The 24,667-nt window shown below is 47.9% G+C and overlaps 1 protein-coding gene across 2 annotated transcripts in view; it reads right to left on the bottom strand.

Moving 5' to 3' along the window:
• ADGRD1 (adhesion G protein-coupled receptor D1) overlaps window positions 1-24,667 on the bottom strand; it is a 110,065-nt gene that overhangs the window by 4,787 nt on the left and 80,611 nt on the right. For both annotated transcript variants that reach the window (XM_054288934.1, XM_054288935.1), the window contains 2 exons: window positions 23,833-23,899; window positions 20,302-20,393 (listed from right to left, as the gene is read on the bottom strand). In XM_054288934.1, the coding sequence (XP_054144909.1) occupies window positions 20,302-20,393; window positions 23,833-23,899 (159 nt within the window). The remainder of the gene's footprint in view (window positions 1-20,301; window positions 20,394-23,832; window positions 23,900-24,667) is intronic.

Genomic DNA, 24,667 nt, shown 5'->3' with positions numbered 1-24,667 from the left:
TACAGGTGGTGAGTCATGAACTGAGGGAGCAGGGAAACAGATCTGAGAGATGGTGATAAAAACACATAAAAACAGGGCAGGCATGGCCTCAGTTCACAGAGAGGTTTGTAGTGGGCAGCCAAGGGCAGGAGTCAGAGGGCAGCGAGTGCTGCACATCCCAGCCCACGCACAGACACAGCCTGTCCAGCCTGGGATCAGCCAGAACACTCACCAGGGCAGGGGCAAAGCACCCTGCTATCATGGCATTGCCAAAGAGCCAGCAGCAATCCACCCATGCGCACCCAGAACACTCACCAGGATAGGGGCAAAGCACCCTGCCATGGAGGCACAGCTGCAGAGCCAGCAGCAATCCACCTGTGCACACCCAGAACACTCACCAGGATAGGGGCAAAGCACCCTGCCATGGAGGCACAGCTGCAGAGCCAGCAGCAATCCACCTGTGCACACCCAGAACACTCACCAGGATAGGGGCAAAGCACCCTGCCATGGAGGCACAGCTGCAGAGCCAGCAGCAATCCACCTGTGCACACCCAGAACACTCACCAGGATAGGGGCAAAGCACCCTGCCATGGAGGCACAGCTGCAGAGCCAGCAGCAATCCACCTGTGCACACCCAGAACACTCCTCAGGCCAGGGGAAAACCACCCTGCTGTCATGGCATTGCCGAAGAGCCAGCAGCAATCCACCCGTGCGCACCCAGAACACTCACCAGGATAGGGGCAAAGCACCCTGCCATGGAGGCACAGCTGGAGAGCCAGCAGCAATCCACCTGTGCGCACCCAGAACACTCACCAGGATAGCTGCAAACCAGCCTGCCATGGAGACACAGCTGCAGAGCCAGCAGCAATCCACCTGTGCGCACCCAGAACACTCACCAGGATAGGGGCAAAGCACCCTGCTGTCATGGCATTGCCGAAGAGCCAGCAGCAATCCACCCGTGCGCACCCAGAACACTCACCAGGATAGGGGCAAAGCACCCTGCTGTCATGGCATTGCCAAAGAGCCAGCAGCAATCCACCTGCAGGAGCAGATGAACCTGTGCACACCAGGCACATTTCCAGTGCCAGCCCCTCCTGGCCAGCTGAGAACAATTCAGCAGGAAAAGCACAAAGAAGGGACCAGTCCCCATCTGGAGCATGTGCCAGCAAGGCAGATCTGATCCAGCTTCTACAAACACTTGGTGAGCTCCTGTGGTAGCCCATGGGATTAATGCAGATTGATCAAATTAAGTGTTTAAAATATCGGTTAATTCAGTCCATGGTGCAGTTACAGACAGAGAAGCCACGGGGCAGAAAAGAAACAGGGGTAGTGAGGAACTAAAAGTCAGTCCCTGCTTGCTAAAACCGTGTTTTTCAGAAATGACCAGATTTCTATTTAGATGGGAACCTATGCAAGAAAAAAAAGCCGTTTCAGGGAGATTAATGTCCTACTTGTGCCTTGTGCCCCCTTGCACAGATTAAAGCACACATTGAGAGAAATGCACAGAGCTGCCTGACAGGAGACTGCTTGTAATTACAGCAAACACAAAACAAATTATATTTTTGTACAGCACAATTCAATGAAGAAATCTTTTAATTAAACTTGGAGACAAGATGTCTTGTCCATTTCAGTGACCTGAGCACACACTTCATTATATCCTCAACTAAAAGTGTGTCATGAAGTTTATAGGGAAATCTGGGACAGGGAAGCATCTAGATTTTTTTTCTGTTCTGGTTGGGGTTTTTTCTGTATTGATTCATATCTCTGTATGCTCAGCCATGAATATTTCTGCACAATTCAATCTAATTCTTCAAGGAATTTTTCCGTCAGAAAATGAAGGAATGTCTTAAAGCTTGAGGTCCTATTTAAATTTTAAAGCGCATTTTAAAAGATACAATTTTTAAACAACTTACACAAGTTTATTTTTGTGAATCAAAGATGCTCTGGGTTGTTTTTTTTTTCTCTGATAGGATTAAAGATCCTCCCCAGACTCTAAGATGAAATATGCTGCACTGGGGAGCTGCCAGCAGAACAGCTCCTGCCATGGAGTTTGTGCAGGAAGAGCTGTGAAATGGCACTGAGCACTCGGGAAAACGCAGAGTGCGGGATCAGGGGCTGGGCAGGCCAGGAACACCTGGGGATGGATCCAGACCCTGGAGAGTTCAGGTGTTCAAACACCTGGGGATGGATCAGGTGTCCCAACACCTGGGGATGGATCAGGGACATCCAGACCCTGGAGAGTTCAGGTGTTCAAACACCTGGGGATGGATCAGGTGTCCCAACACCTGGGGATGGATCAGGGACATCCAGGTACATCCAGACCCTGGAGGGTTCAGGTGTGTGAACACCTGGGGATGGATCAGGTACATCCATACCCCAGGATGTGCTCAGGTGTTCAAACACCTGGGAATGGACCAGGTACACCCAGACCCTGGAGAGTTCAGGTTTGAACACCTGGGGATGGATCAGGGACATCCAGATCTCTGGAGGGTTCAGGGTTAACCCTCTGCATCCTGAACCAGCAGGGACTGGCACACCCAGCACAGCTCCACCTGTAAAACTCCCTTCGCCACAAACCACCTTCTTTTCTTTCCCCCCTTTGTTCTCACACTCTCTGGTTTAATAAAATTTTCAGTTTGGAATATAATTTTCCCCAAGTATTTTGTTGCCAAAAATGTTATCATGGTTTCCCTTTGAGTCAGAGCATCAAGGGCTTCGTCTGATTTGTAGCTGGGGGCAGAATAGTCTGGCAGTCAATTTTCAATGTTTCCAAAACCATTCTTACAGTTTGGATTTCCAGAAGCCTTTAATATTGCAAATTACTAATATAATTTTAAAAATCACGTTTAAATAAAGATGGCTCCTCATGAAGCCCAAAGTTCAGCACATGCGCAGCAGAATTCCATAGCTAAAATGAAAATACAATCCAGATGTGGAATTTTCCATGCTAGAGTATTAATGTTTCATGCACACTCATTTAGAAAAGCAGCCATGCAAAGGTGAAATTTGTTCAAGACTGAGGGTCAGCTCTGCCTATGATTCTCTTAAATCTCAGTAAGAATTTTTTTTTTATTTTCCCCTAGTTATTGCATAGCCTTCTATGCAATTTGGCATTTCATCCTGAGTAGGAAATTATTAATTCAAGGTGTTTATGGGCTTTACCTACCAATCAAAGGACCCGGTTCTACGGTTCCTGGAGCTCTTTTGTCTTCTCCCACTTACCCCTCCCCTTCCTACCCTTATTCCTCTTTAATCTTTTAACTTTAAAAAAGAAAAATACCAACTGTAAAATGCTGCTTCAGAATGCCATTAAGGTAGCAAGGTTAAAAAAACCCGAGAAATACAAAAGTTAATGTTCCACTAGGTGCATTAATTCTGACACGCTGCACGTACTTTATCTTTTCTTTTTATTCCAGTTTTCCTTTGGTACATGAATATTTTAGTAGATTAGTTCTAGTACACTAAGATACAGAGCACAATCAAATAGAAGCTTTTGGAGAAGGAATACTTCCCCATGCACGACTTATGCTGTGCAACCTAAAAGAAAACAGTCCCTAGCATCAATGGAGCTTTACATTGTCCATGAAAGTGTGACATGAAGCACTAATTTGGGGCAGGGGCTGTGCTTACTCTGCAGGTACTGTGGTTCAGCCCCACCAGGAGCTCAGAAACCTTGCTAGAAGCTTCTTTCTTGTGCCCAAATGTGTCAGAAAACAGAACAGCCATCTACATTTCCCCTGAGTGCCCCTTCTCATGCCCTGGCAATTAACAGCCTCACAAAATTAGCAGCCTCAAATTAACAGTGTCTCACATGCACTTTCAAAGCTCAGTCCAATAGCACCAAGTGTGGTGAGATTTTGTCTCTCTGCATCTAAACACACTGAAGGATCAGTCCTGGAATGAATTCATGGGGAACAAAGCAAATCCAGCACAGAATCCCCTTTCTATCATCACATTTTGCCAAGTTGTTGTTTTTGGGGTTTCTTTGTAGAAAAAACCACTGTCGTTACTGAGACAATTTCTGGAAAACACAAAAATACTTACATACAAAAATACTCTGATTTAATTTTTACATCCGGAGTACCTGGAGAAGCCTTTGGGGTGCGAGTATCTGCACAGAGCCTACCTGTGAGTTCAGGCTGTGCTTTGGGGCTGCTCCACCCTGCACCAAAACCCCTTGGGGTGGCAGAGACTGATGGAGCTCTGCTCACCCAGAGCCAAACGGGCTTTGGCAGGGCTTGGGGAGCCCTGGGAGCACAGGTAACACCTACAGGTGTGCCAGGTAATGCCTGCAGGCGTGCCAGGTAACGCCCTGCAAGTGTGCCAGGTAATGCCTGCAGCTGTGCCAGGCCCTGGCAGCTCAGGCAATGCCCTGCAGCTGTGCCAGGTAACACCTACAGGTGTGCCAGGTAATGCCTGAAGCTGTGCCAGGTAACGCCCTGCAGGCAATGCCCTGCAGGTGTGCCAGGTAACGCCCTGCAAGTGTGCCAGGTAATGCCCTGCAGGTAATGCCCTGCAGCTGTGCCAGGCCCTGGCAGCTCAGATGCTGTCCCACTCACTGAGCACTCGTGGCTGAGCCCCTCTGGCAGACAGCCAGAGCCCAGCTCCTTTGAAAGGCCTCAATCAATTTTTCAGACACAGGAACAGCATTCTCTCCCTCCATTAATTGCTAAGCTGTCCATTCAACATCCACTCACCCTTTCAATCTCCAGCTGAAAAAAAAGATGCTTTCCTTCCCTTTTCCTGTTCTTGGGGTTGAATTCTATTTCCTGAGAAGTAAAAGCTTCTTGACAGAGCTCTCTTCCCATCCACACAGCCCCACTGAGCTGTGACTGTCCCTGTCCCGCAGCTCATCCCTGCCCTGAGCACACTATTGATATTTACACCCGTGCAGAACAACCACACTGACACCTTACGAGAGAGAATTTCTCTGCTTGCAGAAGGAAAACTTTATGACTTCTGTGAAGGGGGCCCTAATTCACAAATCAATTTTATTGGTTCTATATGGAGCACTAATCCTTTCAAGACTTCTGACACCCACTTTCCTGTCAGGATGCCTGCTGAAGCAAGAACTAAATTCAGACTCGTAAGCCAAGATTATATAATCATTGGAGGAAATACTGTCTAACAAAAAACAAAATTCCTTCACCACAATTCACAGAACAAGACAGGTCTTTTAACTAAAGTTTCTCTCATTTCTTGAGCTCCTCTCTAGTCACTTCCAGCAGCACCCATTGTGTTTTATATAAAAATAAATAAATCCCCAAACCTGTGACTAACATTTCAGACTCGTGACTGAAAAAACAATAATTTAACTGCAGTTTCCTGTTTGTTACAGCACGTGCTGCAGGTGCTGCAGGTGCTGTGGGTGCCGCAGGTGCCGCAGGGCTGAGCTGCCACCAACGGCAAAAGGACAAATGAGCAATAATGGTGACACTCATCTGTCTGATGGAAGGAGGCAGCAAAGGGCACAAAAAGCACAGAACAATCTCCAGGGCTGATGAGGAGCCACTGAGTCCATCTGGGTCAGAGCAATGAGCTCCCTTGCACTCCAAGGGGCACAACTCCATCCTGAAGGACACACGTGGGGTTTGCCTCTGCTCCCGACTCCAACAGCAGCTCATGAATTCTGCACATACACAAACACACGTGTGCCTGCTCCTCCTCCTCCTCCCCTCTGCCCTGCCTGCACAGTCAGGCTGCTGGCACAGGGAATGCACTTCCATCAGCACATACACAGCTCCTTACCTAATCTGGGGTGATTTCTAGGCAGAACTACGGCAAATTAAAGGGGAAAAGAAGACAAAACTAATAACTGCAGAGGCCATTTCCCATTTCCCAAATGTTATTTGCACTTTCAAAATAATGGTGTGAATCTGACTAAGAACCATTTACAGTCACTTCAGATCATTGCTTTCTTGTGGGTGTCATTTATAAACCAGGAAGAGGCTAAATGAGAGCATTGTAGCTACAGAAAAAAACATTCTAGGCTGCAACAGCAAATAAATTCAGATTGATTTTTATCCCCTGAGTGGGAAGGGAGGTGGAATTGTTCCTTCTCTCAGTGTTAACAGTCTGCCCTTTCCCCATACACCCTCCCAGGAGGGCAGATGCTGCCACAGCAGCCTCTCCCCTCACACACCTTCCCAAATACCCTTCCCAAAAATCCTTCCCAAAAACCTTCCCAAAAATCCTTCCCAAAAATCCTTCCCAAATACCCTTGCCAAATACCCTTCCCAAATACCCTTCCCAAAATCCTTCCCAAAAATCCATCCCAAAAATCCTTCCCAAAAATCCTTCCCAAAAACCTTCCCAAAATCCTTCCCAAAAGTCCTTCCCAAATACCCTTCCCAAATACCCTTCCCAAAATCCTTCCCAAAAATCCTTCCCAAAAACCTTCCCAAAAATCCTTCCCAAAACCCCCAGGCTGCTTTTGGGAGGCACAGCATTTGCCCAGGACACAGGAGCCTGGGCTCCAATCATGCTTTGCCCAAGGGATTGCCCTTTCCATTTCTGCAGAAAAGCATTCTGACTCCCTGCTTGGTGCTCATTCTTGCCTGTTGAACCTGCCCCACAATTATATATTGAATAATTAAATATTGTCTGGCTCAGAGAGAGAAGGTGAGCTCCACAGATTAGTCACAAGGCACTCCCTGAGAGAGAAGAGTCCTACCTAATCCTCGCTTTATTAATATTGCTGAATTTATATTAAACATTCAGCAGAGCAGGGACTGGAACTCAAGTCTCACTTCAAATCCCCATCAAGCCAGACAAAATTAAGGCCATGACCAGAAATGGAGCTACCTTAGGAATTTTAATACTGAGAAGGCAATTCCAGGGGCTGCAGCACTGACTTCAGCACCTAGCCAGGGATTTAGGAATCCCTGCCTTGCTGAGGCTTTCCACAGATCAAATCCCTTATTACCTCCATTCCTTCCAGATTCTAAAAATACAAAAGAAAAAAAAACTCCCAAAATTAAGTACTGAACCAAAACAGGTCCTTCTCCTTGTCTTTAGTGCAAGTTATTAAAAACAAATACAAAGAATTAAAACATAAAGTCACTGCAAGCTGAATTTTAGGAGCTTGTGATTTCCCCAGGGAAACAGAGCTTGCAGGGGGATTTTACCTTCCTTTTCCTGCAGTTCCTTTCTCCAGCATTTTTGGCACTAATCTCTCATTGCCCTGCTGTTGAGGCAGCGTTCTCTGCTCCTCAATACCCAAGCCCAAGGCAAGAGCTAACTTCCCACTGAACTTTGCCATTAAGTCATCAAAGAAAATGAGGGAGTTATTCTCACAGCAGAGGAGTGCTCCACAGGCAGTCAGGGGTTAATGAATGGGTGAGGATGAGGAGGGGCTGGGACCTGTGCTCAGCCCCTCAAGGGACCCCCAGAGGCCCCCAGGAATCTCCATCCCTGCAGGGGCTGGGGCTGCTGCCCTCGCTGGCCTTGCTGCTCATTAATTATTAATTATTAACGATTAATTTGTGTGTTCATTTCCAGAGCCCCAGGTGCCTCTGGGCTCCCTTTCCTGCTCTGCCTGTCCAGGAGCATCACCTGGACCTCGGGAGGAGCAGGAGGTGTTTTCTCTTTTCCACAGCAGCTGCCAAAGGACCCTGCAGGACAAACCTGCCCAAACCTCTTCAGGGCTGCTGAGAACAGTCACAGTGAGCAGGGACAGTGTCACCCTGGTTTTGTAAGATTTTCTAAGCCTTCTGATGTTGACATTCTTGTAGTGAACTTTCTCACACACCTTCTGTAAATAACTCATTGTTTTGCGTTCCTTTATGGAGGAGGATAAGGTTGATGGACTGTTGGTTTGTCCAGTGTCATTGGAGAGGTGGCACTGTCACCCTCCAATCCACTGCCACTTTTGGAAACCTATAAATGTTGGAGTCAGAAAACAACCCTCCCTTTTTCTTCACCTTGAGAACAATGGTGAGTTTGTGTTCTTTCATGTCCTACAGTGACAGGACACCCCGGAGGACAAACTCACAGTCAGGGGTGCACTCATCAACAGCCAGGTGCACAGCGTGGGCAGGTCCTTTGTTTCAGTCATGGGTTATGCTTTTTGGAAATCCAAAAATGTGGCTGCTGAAAATGCATGAGGCTCCAGAAATGGATGGCAGAACGAATTTCCCAGGGGTGCTAGCTGATGGCCATGGCCAGAAGCCAAAATAATTAAATTCTTAGAAAATCATGTGGAAAATGAAAGCAGTTTAAAAGGAAAAGAACTGGCCCTGATGCTTGCAATAGTGAAGATTTATTCCTTTCTTGAACACAAATATTCACTTGCCTATTTGCTGCTGTGGAATGTAACAGGTGCATCTGTGATTGGTCTCATGTGGTTGTTTCTAATTAATGGCCAATCACAGACAGCTGGCTTGGGTTCTCTGTCCGAGCCACAAACCTTTGTTATCATTCCTTTCTATTCTATCCTTAGCCAGCCTTCTGATGAAACCTTTTCTTCTATTCTTTTAGTATAGTTTTAATGTAATACATACCATAAAATAATAAATCAGCCTTCTGAAACACGGAGTCAGCTCCTTGTCTCTACCCTCATCCAAGAACCCCTTTGAACACGGTCACAAGCTTATCCCAAAAGCAGGAGAGGGCACTGCCTGTGGCACTGCCTGTGGCAGCTGATGCCCAAAAGCCTGCCCACCTGTCTGTTGCAGGACCCAGAAATGCAGATCTCAGAGGGTCAGATGCCGCCCGTGGCTGGAGCAGGATGGATGTGATCCACTCTTCCCCCAACATCTGGCTGGATTTTCCATTTCCCCATCGTTCCATCCTCTTTCCAAGCTCCCAGGGCAGGATTTCTCCTTTCCCACGGCAGCACCCTGCACCCTCAGGGCAGCTCAGTGTGAGGCATCAATCTGCATGGATCTGCAGGGAACTGCAGCAGCCCAACCCCTGCCACTTTTAACTGGCTCCATCTCTGCAAGACATCTCGAAACAACATTCTGAAAATTAGCCTTGCTGCTCTATTTACAGCCATCTCAATCTCCTTTATGGCTGTTCCATCATGTGGGGAAGCTCCACAGGGAGCTGGGAGCAGGGAGGTGAGGTGGCAGGGCCAGGGTGACACGGGGGGATGGCCCAAAGGGCCCCTGGTGCTCCTTGTGCCTGCGGGGCAGAGCTGTGCAGGGAGCTCTGCCAGGGAACCCGGTGGCAAAGGGCACACAGGGAAGGCAGAGGCTGCATCACAAACACAGAGCAGCCCAGAGAGAGGGAAAGCAGCAGCAGGCAGAGCTGCCAACAGCCCTGGGGCAGCAGACAGCAATGGAGCAGCAGAAGGTGGCACCGCACATCCCTGCTGCCTTGCCAGACCCGGAGCAGAGAGTGGATGGGGCCTTTCCTCCCTAGGAATGTCAGGACTTGTCCAAAGCACAGGACTGCATAGGGCTAGCTTCATTTAATTAATTACAACTACAATGAAACTCAGTTTACGGACCTGTTTTTAAGACTTATAGAGCTAGCTCCCTTTAAATAATTATAGCTATAATGAAACACACTTTACAGAGCTGTTTTTAAGAGTTGTAAAGCTGCAGTCAGTGGTGAAAACCCACTATGATTAATTTTGTTTTCCCTGCTCTGGGATGTCAAACCAGGCACACCATATGCTAAAAATAAGAAGCAGCCCCTACCCTGTGCTCCATGTTGGGGTTTGAGCTTTCAAGCAAAGTGTGGTTCTTTGGAAAAACTGGAGGCAAGCATCAAAAATTATTGGTAATCTAGAAAACATGGCCTGTCTAAAATGGCCCAGGCTCCAATTCCTCCTTTCTCAAACTTTCCTTGAAGAAACACCAACTCTTTAGGAGAAAAAAAGCTTCTGAACAAGTTACTCCCTGAAGAGACTCAAAATTCCACCACCAGAGGCTTTTACCAGTAAATGTGATTGTGTTCTACACACATTTCAAAATTGTCAGAGACAATTACACAGCCATTTGCCACTCCTCGGCTGACAAGTGGCAACAAACTGCGCAGCTGGGACGTTCTGTAGCCCAGAAACACCCAGGAAAAAGCAGCTTTCTCTAGGAATCTGCGGTTTGGCAAAATTTTCTGCCTTTTAACCCAAAGTCAGTGGGACCCACATTTTAATTGAGGATGACAAAGTAACAACCACGTCAAAGCAGATTCTCTAGGAATCTGCGGTTTGGCAAAAATTTCTGCCTTTTTACCCAAAGTCAGCGGGACCCACATTTTAATTGAGGATGACAAAGCAACAACCATGTCAAATGATGAGGAAAATGTGTGTGGAGCAGCATCCTGCCCCCGAGGAGCTGAATTCTGGAAATGATCTCTCGGCCCCAGCAGCCCCAGTGACCCCCAATTACACAACGGTATCAACAGAGCAATCTCCTCCCGTTTCCATGGCAATGGCAGCACCAGCAGGGACCAAGGTCAGCACACAGACTGGAAATCATGTTCTGTGCTTCATGGAGCTGTACCTGCAGCACCAGCCAGGACTGAGAAATCATGTTCTGTGCTTCATGGAGCTGTACCTGCAGCACCAGCAGGGATCAAGGTCAGCACACAGACTGAGATGTCACGTTCTGTGCTTCGTGGAGCTGTACCTGCAGCGGTGGCACAGAAACCCTGCGTCCCTGCCTGCTCTGCTGCCTCAGAGGCACACCCAGGGAAGGGAACCAGGGCTGCACGGGCTGCTGGGGCCCAGTGCATTTCTATGTCTCTTATTGTGTGCTCCAAGAGAGCACCTCAGGGTTTAACACAATTTCTGATGCTAAGGGAGCATCCCTTCTTTATTGCAATTACCTGTATTTCCCATTTATTCTATTTTATTCTCAGATTGCTTTATTGGGAAAATACATAAGCCGCACTTAGCTAGGGGCTGTGTCAGACTGGGCAGTGATTTACAGGCTGCCCAGAGCTCTGCACGAGGCACATGCTTAAATAACATTTGTATTCTGCAACGCCACAACTGTAATATTTGTTCTTATTAATCTGCATAGAGCTGACACAGAGTTCCAGGGTTATAAATTGGAGCCAAGGGTGCAAATGAAGCCGCTCAGGCAAACTCTTGAGGTTATTGCTGTTCACAGGGAATTGTCCCATTTGTGATGAACGAGCAGCAGTTAATTGTTGCTCTGGAACCGGGCACCAAGCTGTGACTCACAGCCCCGTCCTCCCACCAGCACTTTCATGGCTTCAAGTCTGATATTAAAAGATGGAAAACTAAATCCAGTTAGGACGTTTTAATAACAAATTAATGCCAACTTCAAAGCTATAGATTTTTAAAACCTGAAAGTTGCCATAATTCTAGAAGTGAAAGAGACAAGCTGTCCTTCAGAGAGCTTTGGCAGCAGGAGGGGACAGTGCAGTGACAGCCCCGTGCGCTGCTCTCAGATGTCTCAGTTCCATTCTGTCATCAGCACCCTTGCCCTGACTGCTCTGCACCTGGTGTGCCATGAAGGGCTCACAGGAGCGCTCCAGCCTCAGCCAAGGGCCAGCAGAGAGCTCTGTTCCCACTGAATGCTGCTCCAGCCTCAGCCAAGGGCCAGCAGAGAGCTCTGTTCCCACTGAATGCTGTGCGAGCCCTGCTTGCCCCGGGGAGATGAGCTGTGAGCCCCCAGCTCTGCAGAGGACAGGGCACAGCTGCAGCCAACACAGGGACTGTGGGCTGGGGTCAGGAACTGATCCAGCCACAGGTCAGCAGGAACAGCACAAGGCTCTGGACAGATGCTAACAGCTGGAGGGGGGCTTGGTAGGGCCCCTTCACCTCCAGCACTGATTCTGTTCTGCTCACAGCAAGGTTTCATCACAGGGATTTAATGAGCAGGTTTTAATAAACCTCATTCTCTCCTGATATTCACCTGTGAAAGCAAACATGACCAAGCACCTCTAATAAAAATTGGTTTATCTGTATACTCAGAAAACCCAGCACCTGTTAAAGATGAAGTTTTCCCTGCATATTTTGTACCCATCTGTTTTGTCCTGCTGCCCTTCCTACCACAGAGAGAAACAGGCACAAGCATCAGAGCTGTGTTCCCTTGGAGCCAGCGCAACAAATCCTGCCTGAGGAGCAGTGACAGACACAAAGCCCTTCCCACAAAGGACACAGCCAAGGGAAAATCCAGCTGTGGAAGGCTCCCAGCGTCACCCAGCTCAGACAGGGCTGCTGCTGCTCCTGGCAGCAGAATCAGCCCGGGCAGGCAGGGTCCCAGCACTGTGAGAGCTGCTCAAAGGCTGCAGCTCTCCAGGGACCCAGACCCACTGCTTTGCTACTCCCCACTACAGGAAGCTTAAAGATATTTGATTTATTTCATCAGATTAAGCCTGTTTCTATTTGTCCCTGCTTGTCTCCTTTTTGCAGGGCAGCCTCCCCTCTGCAGCTATGCTTTACATCCTTTTAATCTTTTAATACTCCTCCCAAAAAGTGCCTGAAATGCTGCTGAACAAAGGCAGCGTGGCCTGGAGCCTTTCTGCAGCCTGTGACTCTCAGCATCTGCAGTGGAGAAAGCACTCCCATTACTGTCATTGCGGTCTCTGAAAGATTAGCACTCCCTCATTAATACCCTCATTGGCAACACTCAAACCCATGTTATTTTTAGTCTAAAACCCTGAGTCTAATAAGGAGACACCCCAACTGCATTTGTATTTGCCATATTCAATGAGCCAAAAATTTAATTAGGTTGAAGCCATTATCATTGGCAGTAGCACTTCAGCTCACTAGTTGTTACTGCTTAATACTTTCATTTTAATTCTTTCCTTTGTTGCCAGTCAACTTTTCTCCTTCCAACAGTGCCTAGGAGGTGCATCCCTCATGCTGTTTGAAGCCATGTTCAATGAGCACGATTCCTCTCACACAGTGAGAAATTGGGAAGGAGCTGCTGAAAGCAGATTTGGCCTGTCACACTGCTCTGTCTAATGGATGGCTCTCCTTCAGCACATGGAAAAAGCTTTTTCCTTTTCATTAGAGCACACAAAAGCAGGTGCTCCCTGTCTCTGAGGGCTGCCTGCAAACATCTGCCACCCAGACAGGCACTGAAAGGATTTCCTAGTGCTGTGGATTTTGAATCCCTGAAGACTTTCAGGAGAGTTTACAGATTGCAACTTGCTCCTCACCTTCCTTGTGGAAAGAGATGGAAAATAAAAAAGCAGAAACATTCTCCAATGGCATCCCAAGGAGGTGGAATTTAGTTATGGAGGAGATTGTGGGATTGCTGTGGCAGGAGAGCTCTTGTGAGGGCTCCCAGCAATGCTGTGATTGACAAGAACATTCTGTGGAAATCCACAGCTGGGAGTGATCCTTGCAACGAGGAGTCCTTGGACACCAAACAGGGATGGAATCACAAGAACAAAGTGCAGCAAACACACAGGAGCTCTCAGAACAACAGCTGATGACAAAGCAGCGAAGTTATCAGCGCTGACTCCCGGATTTGTACCCCAGGCGGGAGGTGGAGGGGCTGGGGAGTGTTTATAAACAAAGGAAAACACCGAGGAGAGCCCTGGGTTCATAAACAAAGGAAAGCACCGAGGCAGAGCCGTGGCAGGGAATGGATCAGTGATTAAATAAATGCATGAACAACCTGCACACAGCCCGTGCTGCAGGGGTGCGATCGATGGCTTTGCGAAGCGCTGTGGAATGGCCAGCTATTACTGAGAGAGCCCAGGTGTGTGTGCAGCACCTGAGTGCTCGGGACAGCCCTCCTGGCCTGGGGAACGGAGCCCAGGTGTGTGTGCAGCACCTGAGTGCTCGGGACAGCCCTCCTGGCCTGGGGAACGGAGCCCAGGTGTGTGTGCAGCACCTGAGTGCTCGGGACAGCCCTCCTGGCCTGGGGAAACGCTTCTGCGCAGCTCTCAAACCAAGGAAGGACCAGGTCTGCACCAAAGCTGCAGCTCTGTTCCAGTTTCCTGGGCAGGGGTTTGTGATCTATTAAAAATGCAGATGGAACTAGCACAGCAAGCTGACATGACTTACTCCCTGTGCTGAGATTTTCCTGCAGCCTTGTTTTGCTCCCATTCCCTACAGCTGCTGCCATTTTTTCCAATTTTCAGTCACTAATTTAACTAAAGAGAAAGCATATTTTTCCAATGGTTAACTGTTTTACTATTTCACTGAGTTTGAGGGATGAAGAAAATAATGAATTGAGAGAAAGAATAGCTTGAATAGCAAAGAAATATTTCTGATTTTGCTGTAATTGCTTTCTCCATGGATGATTACGATAGCTATCACTTTTGGTTCACTGAGTAAAGCGTACAGTTTATAAAAAAGACAGAGATTTTTCCAACTCATTGGACCATTTCAGAGTAAGCAGTGAGAATGCATTTAATAAGAGCTGGACGTGGCAGCTTATTCAAGAGAAGTTAATGGAAGTGTCTCTTCTGGACAGCAGCATGCAGAAGCGAGCTGGCTGGGGAATCACAGGGGATGGCTGGATGTGCTGTGTGTGCTCCAAACCCAAACCACTCCTGCAGTGGAGACAAGCTGGGCATTCCCTGCTCTGCTCAGTTAATATCTGTCAGTGCCACACAGATCCCTGCCAGTTCTTTGTGTTGTGCCCCAACCCTTGCAGCCAGGGGAACTCAGTCCAGTTATTACCTGCGCTAAATGGGATCGGGCAAGAGCTGTCCCACGGGGAGGGAAACGCGCCCTTGTCCAACACTGTCACACTGGGGATCCCTCTCACTGTCACACAAAACTCACTTGCCATGCAAAAAGCAATGAGACTTTGAAAGGGCTGGGCAGTAAGCAAAAAAAATCTTATTTAGGCCCTTATACGTCAATGAGTGAGCTGAGTAAAGTCTTTAGATGCAGCAGAAATAAGTCAAAAAAAGAGTTGCAATGGTTCATAACTCAGAAATGTAATCATGTGCCTTTTCAAGCACATGAGCAATTCCATTAAACTAATCTGCTTTAATTGCATTAAGCTTAGAGAGGTTACTGCTTAAACTCAAACATATGATTAGTTATGTCCCTAAAAAAGGAATGGATAATTCAAACAAATGCTGTATGTATGCATTTAAGTATTTCAAGGTATTAGATTCAGCATTCTATAAACTAAAACAAATTAGATTTTTGGCAGAAAATCTGTTCCCTGGATGCAAAACATTCTAATTAAGCCACAACTGAATTATTGCTCAAAATTATTTTGCTGAGAATCAATAGCTAATCCTCTAATAAAAGGTTCAAGTATAATCAATGACAACTAAAGGAAAATTTCATATTCTATACGTGTTCAATATGCTTCAAAAACAACACAAAAACATGATCTTAAGTAGATTGAGGTAATAAAAGGAGATGATAATAATTCTTTGCTCAGCTCTTTCCAGTAAACTGGTCTTGCACAATAAAGTTTCAGACACTAAAAAAGTAGCTATTTTCACACATAAGAAAATTACTAGTGACCAAATACTTACTATTCAGACCGTTACAGGAGTCTATCATGCTTTAATTAGTGTCTCTGATCATAAAGTGTTTAATTGTATTCATTTTGCCTTAAATTACTGGGTATTTTGCAGTTTATGTATCATTAAAGCTCAGTCTTTTATGCAGCATGTTAAATTCCTTTTAGGGGCACTGTTTTTGTTTACTTCAAACAAGCACAGGAGCACAGCAGTGGCGGTGAGAGCAGAACAGGGTGCTCAGCAGGATGGTCTCTGATGTCTCCTCTGTGACAGCCTGAAGAGACCAACAAGCCAGGAGCTGCACTTTGTTCTGGGGGAAATGGGGAAGATGAATAAAAAATTCACTTTAGGACACTAAAAGGAATTTTGCTCACAACTTTCTTTTATGTTTTGGCTTTTTAAACCTGAGGTTTGCCAGCTGCTGCCTCCCAAGCAGAGCACTGGCTACCCTGGTGCACACTCTGCAGTCACGTTTGAGTCAGCATTTGAGAGGACCTGCTGCCATATGGAAAATCGGGAACAATTACTCTAAATAATTACATCAGTTTATTGCTGCTTGTTGCCAAGAGAAACAAGCCTTGTTGGTAATATCCTCTCGCATTGCCAAGTAACTTAATTTTTCAGAAAGTAAACATGCTCCAGCAGCAGCAGCAGTTCTCCAGCAATAAACACCCTTGCTAACCGATCCCATCACGACCCAGAATGTCTCTGTTGTCAGGATTTCCCGAGGTGATCTCCGCTCAGGTGTGGCTGAGCCACCACACCTGGATTGAGACGTGCAGAGACGGTGTCTGAGCCCAGCCTGGGCTTCCCTCTGCCCCTGGGGGGAAACCAGAGCTCCTGGGGCAGGCGAGAGGAGCCTTGAACAGAGGACATCAGCACAAGGAGCAGGGCCCAGGGCTGGTGTCAGCCCGACTGAGCCCAGAGCCCGGGACACAGAGCAGGGCAGCTCCTCTGCCAGCACCAGTGGGGTTTATCCTCGTCAGTGTGACTGCAGTTTGCCAGAGGCCAGCCTGAGGAGGAGCCTGCTCTGTGACACCTGCAGGCTGGGATTTCTGCTTTGGGAACATCCACAGGTGCGAGGCCACTCAGCCAGGTGCTCACAGACCTGAGCCACCAGGGAGAGAGGTGGCACTGGCACCTCCTGGGGCTCCTGCCCCTTTGGTCAGTGCTGCCAGGCCCCCAGCTCAGGGTCACTGCAGGGGTGACCCTGCTGGGGAGGTGTCTGTCCTGCTGTCTGTCCTGCTGTCTGTCCTGCTGTCCCTGCTGGGGAGGTGTCTGTCCTGCTGTCTGTCCTGCTGTCCCTGCTGGGAAGGTGTCTGTCCTGCTGTCTGTCCTGCTGTCTGTCCTGCTGTCCCTGCTGGGGAGGTGTCTGTCCTGCTGTCTGTCCTGCTGTCTGTCCTGCTGTCCCTGCTAGGAAGGTGTCTGTCCTGCTGTCTGTCCTGCTGTCTGTCCTGCTGTCCCTGCTGGGAAGGTGTCTGTCCTGCTGTCTGTCCTGCTGTCTGTCCTGCTGTCTGTCCTGCTGTCCCTGCTGGGAAGGTGTCTGTCCTGCTGTCCCTGCTGGGGAGGTGTCTGTCCTGCTGTCTGTCCTGCTGTCTGTCCTGCTGTCCCTGCTGGGGAGGTGTCTGTCCTGCTGTCTGTCCTGCTGTCTGACCTGCTGTCCCTGCTGGGAAGGTGTCTGTCCTGCTGACCTGCTGTCCTTGATGTCCCTGCTGTCTGTCCTGCTGTCTGTCCTGCTGTCTGTCCTGCTGTCCCTGCTGGGGAGGTGTCTGTCCTGCTGTCTGTCCTGCTGTCTGTCCTGCTGTCCCTGCTGGGAAGGTGTCTGACCTGCTGACCTGCTGTCCTTGATGTCCCTGCTGTCTGTCCTGCTGTCTGTCCTGCTGTCTGTCCTGCTGTCCCTGCTGGGAAGGTGTCTGTCCTGCTGTCTGACCTGCTGTCCCTGCTGGGAAGGTGTCTGTCCTGCTGTCTGTCCTGCTGTCCCTGCTGTCCCTGCTGGGAAGGTGTCTGACCTGCTGACCTGCTGTCCTTGATGTCCCTGCTGTCTGACCTGCTGTCCCTGCTGGGGAGGTGTCTGTCCTGCTGTCTGTCCTGCTGTCTGTCCTGCTGTCTGTCCTGCTGTCCCTGCTGGGAAGGTGTCTGACCTGCTGACCTGCTGTCCTTGATGTCCCTGCTGTCTGACCTGCTGTCCCTGCTGGGGAGGTGTCTGTCCTGCTGTCTGTCCTGCTGTCTGTCCTGCTGTCCCTGCTGGGGAGGTGTCTGTCCTGCTGTCTGACCTGCTGTCCCTGCTGCCCCAGCAGCTCCTGTCTGACCATGTACGTCCCACCCCAGTTGGAAAGGACAGCACTGAAGTCCCTCTTCCTTTCTGCCCCAGGTTCACTGGGCTGAGCAGGTTCTCCCCCACAGCTCCTGGCCCTGCAGCTCCCATTTTCTGCCTCTGGCAGTCTGAAAGCACAAGCCCAGCCCTGAGGGAGCCGCTTCTCCTCACGTCCCCCCTGGCTGCTGCGGACGGTGCCAAAGCGTTCCTGCCTCACCAAACCCCACCGTGCCACCTTCTCCAGCTGTGCCTTAGTGAGCAGGCTTGATAACCTGCTGCTGCCACAGCCCAGCCCTGCCCTCAGCGATGCCCACGGGGTGCAGCACCCAGGGGTGCCTGGCAGCCCCTTTATTCGGGGTGCAAAAAGCATTCTGCAGCCTCTGGGGACCCCTCCCTCAGCCTGCTCAGCCTGTTGATCCAAAGCCAATCCAGTCCTTCTCACTGGAGCTACCAACCTTTCTGCTTTTCTGGCCCCCGTGTTTGTCACCGGTCTGTTGTGCTGTGCACATCCTCCCTCCCGGGCTAACAGCCTCTAATCAGCTCCCAGGGGCTGCAATGCTGGAGCCACAGGGATTGCACACCGTGAGAACACTGCCCCTGCACCCGTCAGATCAGAGCCCTGCTCTGCTCTGTTCTCTTATTTCTTGGAAACTGCACACAAGGATTTCATACTAGCATATCAACTCTGTGCTATAAAGGCTTTATCATTATCTTTTTTTCAATAGATCGGTTATTCTCCCCATGACATCCTCTGTACATAAAACTCTACTTCATCATGCCCCACTGCTATGTTAAATCAGGCTATAAACACTTCCCAGGATCTGATTTGAACATGTATTTATGCACTTCTCTTTTCAAACTTCTTTTGAGGACCCATTTCTTTAATGATATGAACAGAAGAACTATTCTTTAAGTTCTATTTACCGTCTATTATATTTTGTTGACTTAATTTATTTCTGGGAGGAAAGCTGTTCTGTAAGAGCATATTTCCACTTAATAACTTAATGGTTCGAGTTTTCAGATGTATCAACCCTCTGATAACATTTTTTCTCCTCTTTTCTCCCTGTAACTTTTGTTAGGTCAAATCCTGAAACTGTAATGTGGAAAAGCCTTGGCACAAGGAGCATCTCTCAGCCAGGGTACCTGGAGGAGTCTCATTTTCAGTACAGAGTTACCCCATTCCAAATCTACAGCTGATAATATCTGGGATAAGAACATGCGCTCCTCATTAAAGGCATTACATCTTGTTCCTCAACCAATCATTCATAAATCAATTTACTTATGTGCACACACACAGATTAAATAAAATAAAGTGTGTTAGTGTGCAGGGTACAGTGTGTATTGAATCCACTCCTTGCAATACAGTGAAATATCCAAGTACATGGAGCAACCTCTGTAGCTCCTCTGGTACTTATGACATGTGTCTTTGTCTTCATATTTCTAACAGTGCATAGAAATGGGCATTGACAACGTAGAGTTATTTGCTTCCTAAGTTTCGATATTTCCTTTGTATTTCTGAAGGTCACAGGAGCTCAGCCAAACCTGAAACAGTCATTTTAATTCCCAGGCTTCTCATTTCACTACAGTGTAATTATCATATTGATTTTCGTGTAGACTTATTTACTGTTTTTCTTTTCCTGTTGGATAAGTGTGCAATAAGTAAACTAACTTCAATTAGGTAACTGTCACCAATATTTAAAACTTAATGACAATTTCAAAAGTACATAAGTAATCCAAGCATAAAAATTATTTTTTATGATACCATTTCAGAACAGTGGCACCAAATCCTTATCATACAATAAACTGTGCCTCAGAAACATTAAACACAAACCATCATCACATTTTTCTGCTACCTAAGTTCCATATTCTTTTGTTTATATACAGTGTCATTTCTCTATTTGGACTAAAGCTTCTTTAGGAGATACAAAACAGAATATTCAACATCTTAACTTAGCCCTGATATATTAAATTATCTTCTTAGCCTCACACATGTAATCTCTCTGTATATTTCAGAGATCAGAATTTGTCCTTGTAATTCAGACGTATCTCCGTGAGCGCCTTACATTTCCCCATTTCCCCTCCAGACTTGCTAGTGCTATTTCAAAGATGGCTCACTCCCAGAGGCCGCCACCCCAAGGGGCTCCAGGCACTATGAAATAAAGATCTGCTTGAATTCAGGCACACATTCAAATCCAGTGTAAGTCTGTGTGCTTTGCAATGTCAAGAGAGTCTTAAGGATAAGCATATGCCTAAATATTATACTGAACTGGGGCTAGAAGCAAGGTCTGTCCTCAGAAGGAGCAGAAGAGTTGCAATAACCCTGGACAGATTGATGACGCTCTGTGAAATTCAGCTTTTCACCGTAGCAGGAAGAGGAAAGTCTCCATTTACAAAAGGGAAAACAATGAATCAGCACATGCTGTTTCCTGCAATAGGCAGGGAAACACTTCAGCTCCTCTGAGCCACAGGTTTCACCCCGTGCAGCTTTAACAAACACAGGCTAATGGCTGCATTCAAGGGGAGCACACCTTTACAGTGTCTGCTCTCTGAAGAGGGGTGGTGCAGTGCTCTGGGAGCAGCCCATGGTGTAGCAGTGCTCCTGGGAGAGTGGTGCTGTCATTTCAATGAGAAGAACTTACTTGAAGGCGTTAGCATCCCCATGGACCTTGTAGCTGTCTGCGCTGATCCTGGAGATGACCCTTGTGACAGCGACGAGAATGCCGATGTTGACCTGAGGAGGAGGAGGAGGAGGAAGGAGCCTTGGTCAGGAGTGAGGGGCAGGCTGCCCTGGGGCGTGGCACCAGCCCAGCAGCAACCAGAGCCTTCTGTGCTGGCTTTATGTGCCAAGAGAGGCCGCCAGGGCTGGGCTGTGTCACTGATCCGCACCCCACAGCTTCCCTCCCTCCTTCAGCAGCTCCCCTGCCTGCTCAGGATAACCCGCATGGGTGCATTGCCCACGGCCAAGGCGCTCGGGATCCCCACACACAAATCAATACCCTGAGTGTAAATCGATACCCTGACGGTAAATCAATATCCTGACTGCATATCAATATCCTGAGTGTCAATCGATATCCTGACTTAAATCAATACTCTGTCAATCAATACCCTGAGTGTAAATCAGTACCCTGAGTGTAAATCAGTACCCTGAGTGTAAATCAATAACCTGACTGTAAATCAATACCCTGCCTGTAAATCAATACTCTGTCAATCAGTACCCTGAGTGTAAATCAGTAGCCTGACTGTAAATCAATGTCCTGATTGTAAATCAGTAAATACCCTGACTGTAAATCAGTAAATACCCTGACTGTAAATCAATACCTTGATTGTAAATCAATACATACCCTGACTGTAGATCAATACCCTGACTGCAGATCAGATAATCTTGGGTACAAGACCATTTTAAAGGAGCAGTGAGAAAAATATGATAAATCTGAACTGTGCTCTTCAAAGGCTCCGCTCTTTTTGATGTCAGGTCCAGCAGAAACATCAATAAAATGAAAAGAATTCCCAAGAGAAAAGCAGGAAATCTTGAAAAGACTAACACTGAAAATGTTCAACAAAGGAAAGTTTGTGCTGGAGTCACAGGTGAAGGAAGAAGGAAATCTTTATCTCTTAAAGGAAATGTGGCAAAGATTGTCTTGCTGGGCAAAGACCCTGGATTTAAAGAAGAAAAAGGTAGACAATGTGAAGGTGAAAGACATATTTCCCCCTTCCTGTCCAAAGCTGCCCATCAGCTACAAAGCGTCAAGAACAAGGGTAGAACAAAACTATCCTGAACTACAGAACAAAAAGAAAGAGAAGAGTTCAAAGAAAGTGCTGTTCCTCAGTTAAGACTCGATAATCATCCTCTACTTTGACATAAATATTCTAACTCTGAGGAAAAGAGGGTGAATTAAAGGTATTTAAATTTGATTATAATGATTTTTTTTTTTCTTGGGGTTTTTTTCCAAATCTTCTGACCCCTTTTTTATTTTAGGTTTCTAAGGGCAGATCATCACGTGCTGTAGAATCAGAGCATATCTGTAATAGTTCATTTTTGCCATGGCTCTTGAGTTTATCCAAGGGCCATCCTGTGGAACTGCCAGCTCCTCAAGTGTGCCTGTTGCTCAATCAGCTTTAAGAGATAAGAGGTGAAATTCCATGGTCTTGGGCCCATCTTCCCTATTGCTACCAGATCATATTTTGTAAATAACCTCTGTAAATCCTTTGAGGTGGTAAGGAGCACATTTGAGAAAGCCATTTCTGTGCTGTGCTCAGAGCCTTGCCAATGCTCACTGGGACTGCAGCACCAGGAAAATCCAAATTACAGGGACAGAAACAGAGAGGCTCTGCCTCTGCAGCCCAGGGTGTGCTGCTCACCCTGCCTGCAGCACAGCCTCTGCTCCAGGCACAGAACTCCCTGAATTCTGCCCCATCCAGAAACAGAGAGGCTCTGCCCCTGCAGCCCAGGGTGTGCTGCTCACCCTGCCTGCAGCACAGCCTCTGCTCCAGGCACACAGAACTCCCTGAACTCTGCCCCATCCATGGAAACACCCAGGCAGCACAGGGCTGATAACAAACAAACCTTCTGCCAGAAGTTTTAATGTCTTCTGCCAAAAATTCAGGTGCTTTGTCAGGTTGGGTTTTCCCCCTCGACTGAAGACACGTCCCAGACACTTGGGCTGAGCTCAGTTTGGTTTGCAGATTAACTGCAAGGGCTTTTTGTGAAGCTGCTTTAGGAGGGTGATGTAGAGGCTTGTGTGCTGTGTTTGGGGTGTGGGGGACAGTGATCTCAAAGCTTTAAGATGTAGGCAGAAGCCAAAAGACATACCTATAGAGGGAACTATTTCCTTCATCACATCCCTTGACTCAAGCCCCAAGGAAGGAGCATATTTGGTGTGGGAATCTGTGTAGGGCTGGGAGGTTCTGTGAATTACCGCCTAGAAAAGAGTGTGAGTGTTCCTCCCCAGCCACAGTGCCTCCACATCCCTCTGCTTTAGGCTCCGTGGTGTCTGGGGTGCCTGTGAGGCTGGGCAGGATAAATGTGCATGGGCTGTGTCGGCCTGGTCTCTGGGGAGTGGGAGTTGAAAGGAGCAGCCCCCTGTTTTCCTCACAGCAAAATCCTCTTTCTTGGCAGAGACACTGCTGGTTGAACTAGTCAAAAACTGCGTTTTGAGAAGTATTTTCAGACTTAAATGCTAGTTTATGCAGCTGGTGGCTAATTTATTTAGAGAACACGGGCACGCATGCACACACACCAGATAGTGTTTAGCCCTGTTATTTCCCTATAGGCACCAACACATTTTTCAGCTGGAATTTCCAATGCCCAGAGAGGTAATTTGTCAGCTCTCTTGCTGCTATTTTGGGCAGAGCTGGGTTTAGACTATTTAACAAATTGCTCTACGTGGATCAACCTTGTGAGCTCACTCTTTCTCTTTCTGAAAGTATTTGCATCCCTACAAGAACATAATTTGAGCTGCACAAATGTTATATATCATAAGTCAGAGCCAGCCAGTTAAACTCTCACTTTCTCTGCCAGGCAGCTGCACATGCAGACTGCAGGAGGCTGTGCTGGCTCAGGTGAGAATTTCACTACCTGGGGTGTTTTGGTGACCACTGTGCTTGGGCAGCAGCCTGGGGAGGTTTGGTGCCACTGACAGCATCTCACTTCCTCCTTTGGTGCTCAGCAATGGCCAGAAAGCAATGCTAACGTGAGCAGGGGACATTTGAATATTAGATTATTTTAATTGCTCTCCAATCATCTATATCTACACACCTTGGAATGCAAACTGAGGTGCTGACCCCTGGAGTGAGCACAGCTACAACTCCCTGCAATTCAACAGGTGAGCACCATTCACCACCTGCTGTGGGGGTGTGAGCACCATTCTCCGCCTGCTGTGCAGTGTTTGTGTGCCAGCCCTGCAGCTGTGACCCTGCGCCCCTGGGAAGGGGCAGCTCATCAGGGCTGGACCCAGCAAACTCACCTGAGCAGCCCTGCAAACACACCTGGACAGCCCTACCCGAGCCCAGCAAACTCACCTGGGCAGCCCTGTCCAGCCAACCTGCCCTGCCTGAGCCCTGCAAACTCACCTGGACAACTTTATCTGAACCCAGCAAACTCACCTGACAGCCTTACCTGAGCCCAACAAACCCACCTGCCAGCCCTGCCCAGCCCGCTGTCCTGTACCTACCAGAATGACAAACATGGCTGGTGCCACAAAAGCCCAGATTGCTCCGTCCTCCAGGGAGAGCCAGCAGCTGCAGGGAGAGCAGAGTTGTTCCAGAGGAAACACATAGTCATTTAATCAGTAATGTTATCAATTAAAAAAACCCCCAACTTATAAAACAGCCAAAGGAGAGTGCAAGAAGATGATGAATTTTGGAAGGAAGAGAATGATAGCCCGCCAGGACAGGGCTCCTTCTCCCCTGACACTGGGACCCAAGGTGGGTCTCACCTGGGTTTGTCACACAGTCAGTGACCCCTCCCTGCCCCAGCCCACCCTCCCAGCAGTGCGAAGATGGGAATAGAGGAAATGCTTTATTTGCAATTTGCTGCTCTGGTGTCCTCAGCTACAGGCTGTTTCAGGGCTGCAGCGCTCTGAAATGTCTCATTGCAGTGAATTTATCTCATTGCAGCCAGAGACAAATTGCAGCCCCCCTGCCTCCCCTGGCTGCTGGTGGGGAAGGGGCTGGCAAACATAACCAGGCCCTTCTTACAGCCCTGATTTCACTTCACCACCTGTGAATTATTTTAGGATTAAATCATATGGTGTTTTTTCACATAAATTTGCTCTTCTTTTCCTAAATCAGAAAGGAAATTAATTTTCAACGTTTTGGATATTATCCATTCCAGATTTCAGGTGTGTAACTGCAGTTTTCTTTGTTAGATTGAATATCATTAGTCGATGATTTCTCTCATCTTGGTGCAAGCTTTCCCCCTGAGCAGGGAGCTCACCGAGGAGCGAAAAGCAGGGAAAGGCCTCAGGAGCTTTCTGTGCATCATCTCTGCGAGAAGCAGACACGAGT

The sequence above is a fragment of the Melozone crissalis genome, unplaced genomic scaffold (assembly GCF_028551555.1).
Source record: "Melozone crissalis strain CALT ecotype California unplaced genomic scaffold, PUWL_Pcris_2 ptg000063l_1, whole genome shotgun sequence".
In the NCBI taxonomy this organism is placed as follows: Eukaryota; Metazoa; Chordata; class Aves; order Passeriformes; family Passerellidae; genus Melozone; species Melozone crissalis.
The sequence above is the reverse complement of the archived record's forward strand: the minus strand, read 5'-3'. Positions and strand labels throughout refer to the sequence as shown.